The sequence below is a fragment of the Chrysochloris asiatica genome, unplaced genomic scaffold, assembly GCF_000296735.1.
Source record: "Chrysochloris asiatica unplaced genomic scaffold, ChrAsi1.0 scaffold00556, whole genome shotgun sequence".
NCBI classification, from domain to species: Eukaryota; Metazoa; Chordata; class Mammalia; order Afrosoricida; family Chrysochloridae; genus Chrysochloris; species Chrysochloris asiatica.
Genome location: NW_006409074.1, coordinates 400839 through 407767, shown reverse-complemented (window position 1 = coordinate 407767; position 6929 = coordinate 400839). Strand labels below are relative to the sequence as shown.

General features: G+C 45.7%; 1 protein-coding gene across 1 annotated transcript in view; it reads right to left on the bottom strand.

Moving 5' to 3' along the window:
• PLD6 (phospholipase D family, member 6) overlaps positions 1-4399 on the bottom strand; it is a 32039-nt gene extending 27640 nt beyond the window's left edge. Inside the window, 1 exon segment of the mRNA XM_006877696.1 lies at positions 3946-4399. Coding sequence (XP_006877758.1) covers positions 3946-4399 — 454 coding nt within the window.
• Between the last annotated feature and the right edge of the window lie 2530 nt (positions 4400-6929).

The following is a 6929-nucleotide window of genomic DNA, read 5'->3' as shown; positions in this document are numbered from 1 at the left end:
TTCAAAATTTATTACATAACTACAGTGGTCAAAACAGCTTGGTACTGGTACAATCAAAGATACCAGATCAATGGAACAGAATCGAGAATCCAGAAATTAACCCATACACATAAAGCCAACTGATTTTGAACAACAGCGTAAGTATATATTGCATGGGGAGGAGATAGTCTCTTCAACAGATGGTGCTGGCAGAACTGGAAACCAATATGCAAAAGACTGAAACAAGACCTTTATTTCACACCATATACAAAAACCAACTCAGCATGGATTAAAGAACTAAATGTGGATCCCAGAATTATAAAGGCCACCAATGAAAAAACAGGGACAAATTTGAGGGTTCTAATACAGGGCACAAGGAGCTCTGGTAGCGTAGTGGTTACAAATCGGGCTGCAGACCTCAAGGTCAGCAGTTCGAAACTACCAGCTGTTCCGCGGGAGAAAGATGAAGGCTTTCTGCTCATGTAAAGATTAACAGCCTCGGAAACCCTGTACAGGGTCACTACAAGTCAGAACCGACTCCACGGCACATAACAACAATGACAACAATACAGGGCACACATAGACTGCCAAACATTGTGAAAACTGCACAAACATACGAAGACAAAATAGATGACTGGGAGATACTAAAAATTTGTATCAAAATATTTCACCAAAAGTATAAAAAGGGAACCCACAGAATGGGAAATCTTTTGCAGTGATACATTTGACAAGGGACTAATTTCTAAAATATATAGGAAACCACAACATCTCTACAAGAGAAAGAAAAATAACCCAATTTAAAAATGGGCCCAGACCAGGAACGGGCACTTTACCAAGGAATGTATTAGGTAGCCAACAAACATATGAAGAAATGTTCAGGATCTCTAGCCATTAGAGAGATGCAAATGAAAACGATGAGATAGCATCTCACACCAGCAATAACAACAAAGGTCAAAAAAGTAGAGGACAATAAATTCTGGCGAGGATGTGGAAAGACTGGGACCCTCCTACATGGCTGGTGGGATTGCAAAATGATCAAACCACTCTAGAAAACAGTATTGTGCTTCCTCAGAATGTTAGAAATAGAAATACCTTATGATCCAGCAATTCCTCTACTTGGTATTTGTACACAAAAAATATGAGCCATATCACGAGCCATATGCACACAAATGTTCATAACAGCACTATTCACAATAGCAAAATGATGGAGACAGGCTAAGTGCCCATCAAAGAATGGATAAAACAAATTGTGGTACATCCACACAATGGAATCTTATGCTACCTTGAAGAATAACCAAGCCACTTGGTTGGATGTAACTTGAGAACATTATGCTGAGTGAAAATTTGTTATGGTGTTGGAGGAGAATACTGAAGGTGCCATGGGCTGTCAAAAGAACCAATAGATCCGTTTTGGAAGAAGTGCAGCCAGAGTGCTTCTTGGAGGCCAAGATGGCTAAACTTCATCTCTCAGACTTCGGACATATTTTCAGAAGGGACTAGTCGCTGGCGAAGGGTATCATGTTTGGCAAGGTGGAGGGTCAGAGAAAAAGAGAAAACAGTCTCAAGGAGATGGAATGGCCAAGTGGCAGCATCGATGGACTCAAGCGTGGCAACAGTAGTGAGGTTGGCGCAGAATCAGGCAGTGTTTCATTCTGCTGTGCATAAGGTCGCTATGGGTCGGTACCGACTAGATGGCACCTAACAACAACAAATATGGATGTTAGAATATAAAGCAAGCTGTTTGGTCAGGGAAAACCTCCTTTTAATACAGAAACTCAAAGGGAACCATAAGTAGTCTAATACATGCTCTAGTGACCACCCTGATTTACTTGTGAGTGGAAGTGGGGGAAATGCAGCAATGAGTTTGTTCCAGTGATACCCACTGACCTTGAGATGAGAGCGAGAAGAGGAAAGGGTTGGCTGGTCTGGAGTTCAGTGTAATGTGTGAACTCCTGAGCCCATGGGCACTGGCCTAGCCACTGGGGGCTTAAACTAAGAGTGAAGCAGCCAGTGGTAGTACCCATTTGATCTAGCTTGGGTGACTAGCTGATGATAACTCAACCAGATGAAGATAAAGATGTTTGATGTTGTGAGCAAGCATAAATTATTATAATTTGATTAACTGAATTTTTGCTTACCATCAGTTGCTCAAAATTCCAACTGAAATGGAAGGATTTTTCAAATCAAGGGATCAAGCTTGTTTCCTCAATGCACTGAGTTGATAAGTACAAGCAATTTAGACCTTGGCTATCAAAAATGGGGAGGGAGCCATAAAGGCACAAAGTGGCTAGTTTACAAGGCTTCATGAGTGTGCTTAGTTTCAGAATGAGGAGGGTATGGTATTATCCCCACTGAATAGTTTTCATCTTTTCCAAATGAATCCCGTAAAAGGGGATGGGGAATGATGGTGATATGATTTTATGATTAAATTGTGAGTAATTGTTAGCAGGCTCAATTGTGATTGCCACAACTATAATTATAGAAGATGTATAACTAAAAGGGAGGAGCAGCTGATCTTTCATTTTAGAAACAGAGGACCTCAGACCATCAAGAAGGAAGAACATGAGTGGAGCCTGAAATCCTACCCAGAAAAATGGCGACAGCAGAGTTGGTGGCAGGGGTGATGGCATAGAGATATGGAACAGCTGAAGACTCTTAAGCCCATGAACTAAGAAAGGCTGTGTGCCTGCAGGCAGGAGGCTGGCTTGCAAAATGTGCCCTTTGGACATTTAAATGAATATTGATTTGTTTTGTATGTGTACATCATATATTTTCCCTTTGCTCATTTGTGAAAAATAAGATGCAAAAAGGAAGCCACAAGGTGGAAACAGGGTAACTATTGTTATATGAAGAGAGTAATTATTGAGAAAAAAACAAAATGTATGACTGGTTTAAAGTAAAGCTAATGGTCTTGTCTATTTATCTTCACTCAATTCACAATAAAAAGTTGGGGGAAAACGGCATTATCTTTTAAATCCATTTTTCCACAAACTTTTTGAAACCCCCTCAAGTACACACAGATGTGTCCGGAATACCCCGAGGGTAAAGCCAGCCTCAAAAGCCTGTAAGATTTCCTGGCAACCCTGAGATTCTGACTGTAAACGCGAACATCTAGCACACACCTGTCCACAGTCCGACGTTAAAACTAAAACGGATTGAAGACAATTCTTACCAAACCAATGAGAGTCTGAGTGACCAGTCCTCATTCTGAACTATGGTTAGTGCCAGCAGTGCCAGCAGGACCCAAAGGGCCATGCCCTTCTGACTCAGGTGAGCTGGGCCGCCAAGCCTGATAGCACGAAGGCCTCTCCATTCCCTGGGTTGTGAAGCGGTTATGAAGTATACAGAAACGTGGCAGTGGGGCTGCTCTGCAGCCAGGGACTTCTCAGGGGTTTCGGATGCTTTTAAGTCGCTGAGACCACCAGAATTCCCAGGCGAACTGTACAGTTAGAAGGACTTCTCTAAGGGCTAATATGAGAGTGTTACGCTGTGGGTTGACGCAAAGTCGGTTTGAGCCACAAGGTCGGAGGTTCAAGTTCACTAGCCGCTCCTCGGAAACCCTATACAGGCTTGCTACGGGTCAGAACCGACTCGACGGCACTTAACAACAACACGAGCAGTGCGCATTCTAGAAAAAGCAAGAACAGGCTGCCTGATGCATCACACAGGTGTGAGAACGTGAAACGAGTTCCCAGGTAAAATCAAGATTGGACTTAGAACATATTCAAAATTATTCACATTTCCTATTTCATTCTGTTCACCAGCAAGGGAAGAGAGGCACCAGGGCAAGAGGGCAGAAAACCCTTGGCCAGAATTCTCTCTGTGTTAGGATTGTGAGCCCCGACACGGAGGCGCCCACGAGACGAGAGCCCTCGAGTGAAAACCAAACTGCCAGACCTCGCACCCAGCGGCAGACGTCTTACGTCTGCCGCGCGCGCGCGCTCCCCTAGCCCCGCCTGAGCCTACCTGCCTTGCGGAGAAGGCCGATCTGCGAGCCGTTGAGCGCCATGTAGTCGCAGTCGGTGACGACGCGCACGCGCACGCCGCGCTGGTGCAGGAGTTGCACGGCGCGGCCCAGCTGGGGGCTGGAGAAGGCAAAAAGGCAGAGCTCCAGAGTGGTGCGGGCAGCCAGCAGGGCGCGCAGCAGGCGGCTCAGGGCGCTCTCGCTGTGCGGCAGACTGCACAGGCAGCTCGCGGGGGCCTCGGGAACCTCAGAGGATGCGGTGGACGCGGGACGCGGTGCTTCCGGGGCCTGCAGCAGTGCCTCCGTGCAGGTCACCTGGGACGGGAAGAAGAGCACCTCACGCCTAGGTCGCCGTTTCTCGCCCCATAGCCTGCGAAATAGCGGGGGTAGCGCCTCTAGGGCCAGTGCAAGCCCCAAGGCCGCAGCGGCCGCCACCTGCCAACGCAACGACTTCATGTCGCCCCTCTACTAACAAATGCCTCACGCCAATCCTCGTGCGCGCCCCACTACGCTTGCGCCACCACGTGCGCACGAAGCTTCCACCTGAGCACGTGAGCACTATAGACCCGGAAGTGCTCTGATGGCGCGGGTCCTTCCTCCCTGAGTTCCTCCCATCAGTTCTGGGACCACCACTTGGGCAGGGCAGAGCGGGGCAGGGCAGAGCGAAGGTCTTGAAGCTCGCTTTGCAGCATCCGGGAAATTTTAGGTGACATGAGCCTAGGGCAGCATTAGCGACTATGAATCCTCCTCTCCCCAACCTCGCTCCCCATAAAATCTAATACAGCATTTAAAGATGTCGCTATTGCTGTAAGCATAAGCAGAATAGAGACCACTGAAATAACTAACGGGCCGTCTTAGCAAGCACCAGGGCCAGTATATAGGTTATGAAGGACTGTTATTTTTTCGCAGGAAAGAGACACCAAAGAGTTAATACCACGTTCCATGGACTCCCATTGACCTGGAGATGACAAAGAAAGGGCTGGTTGGTCCAAAGCACGGTGAGACTTGTGCACTCCTGAGTCCGTGGACAAGGACATAGCCACGGAGGCTTAGATCTAAGTGAAACATCCCGCTGATATGAAGTGAGGTGAGACGCACAACACTCAAACTTGCAGACAGTACCAATTTGACCTAGCCTCAGTAGCTTCCTTAATGATCAGAACTCTACTAGAGGAAGATAAAAACAATTTTTGATCAAAGAAACAAGTGTAAATTGCTACAATTTGATGAATTTGACCTTTACTGTTGGATGTTGTTGTTGTTAGGTGCCATTGGGTCAGTATCAACTCATAGCGACCCTATGCACAACAGAACGAAACACTGCCCAGTCCTGGGCCAACCTCACATTGGTTGCTACGCTTGAGCCCATTGATGCTGCCACTTTGCCAATCCATCTCGCTGGGGATCTTCCTCTTTCTCTGACCCTCCATCTTACCAAACATGGTATGTTCCTATCATTAATGGATGTTTACAGCTGTTTTCTCTTCATTTTGAGTTGTGCCCCATCAGCAAATGAGGGTCCTGTGGGCTTTACTTCCACGGGCGTCACTCCATTCGCGTTATCACGGTCAACTCTACTTTGAGAAGGCAGCTCTTCCTCAGTCACATTTTGAGTGCCTTCCAACCTGAGGGGCTCATTTTCTGGCACTATATCTGACAGTTTTTCACTGCTATTCATAAGATTTTCAGTGACTAAATATTCAGAAATAGTTCATCACTCCTTCCTAGTCTGTCTTTGTCTGGAAGCTCATCTGAAACCTGTCCACCATGGGTGACCCTGTTGGTATTTAAAATAATGCATTGGACCACAAGGTCAGTGGTTCAAACCCACCAGCTGCTCCTCAGAAACACTAGGAGCGCTATGAGTCAGAACCAACTCTACAGCACTTAACATATCTTGGCGTGCCTGGAACAATGACACCCCCGTCTGTACTAATGAGCACAGGTAGTGCCTACATCTTGATTTCTAGTTCCATCTGCTAATAAAAGGAACGAGTGTTTCTTGGAGAAAGGATTGATTCAGCTGCTGCGGCAGGGAATTTACAAGCTGAGCCTGAGGAAAAGATAAGGACATGTCAGAAAGACACTAAAGGCAACCTGAAAAGAACCTCCAGTAGCCCAAACTGGAACAAAATGAGTAATAATGTAGTATTGGATTATAACCACGTATAAAATAAATATCTTGAGTTCTTGCTAATAAAAATGAGTAAATGAGAGGACACAGTTGTTCCTTACATGTTGTTAAATGCTATCGAGTTGGTTCCAACCCATAGTGACCCTGAACAGGGTTTCTGAGGCTGTAAATCATTACAGGAGCAAAAAACCTCATCATTCTCCTGCAGAGCAGCTGGTAGTTTCAAACTGCTGACCTTGAGGTTTGCAGCCCAATTCGTAAACACTGCGCTACCAGAGCTCCTTACATGAGAATCACATAAAGCAAGGAGGTACTGAGAAACTGTCAGACCACAGACTGGAAAACTGGTAACTAAATGCAATGTGGTTCCCTGATACAAGTGGGAAACTAGCAAAATCTAAATAAATGTGGGGTTTAATTAATAGTAATCTACCAATGTCAGTGTCCTGGTGTGGCGCTGTGGGTTAATGCACCAGACTGCAAAGCCGTTTGAACTGCAAGGTCAGTGGTTCAAGCTCACCAGCTGCTCCTCGGAAACCCTATACAGGATCGCTATGGGTCGGAACCGACTCAACGGCACTTCACAAAAACAACAACCACCAATGTCAACTGCTCGGTTTGTCAATCTAAATTTACTCCAAATTAATCATTTTAAAATGTTAAGCACACACCTTCCATATTACCCACTCTTCTACTCTTAAGGTATTAACCAAAGAACAAAAGCACATATCTATACAAAGACTTCATCCCACAACTCTTCTGGTCTTCGGTCTTTAGTGTTCAGTGCATCAAATCTGTTCTTCAGGTGGTCTCTAAATTCAGGTGGGATAAATTCAAGGTCATATTTTGGCT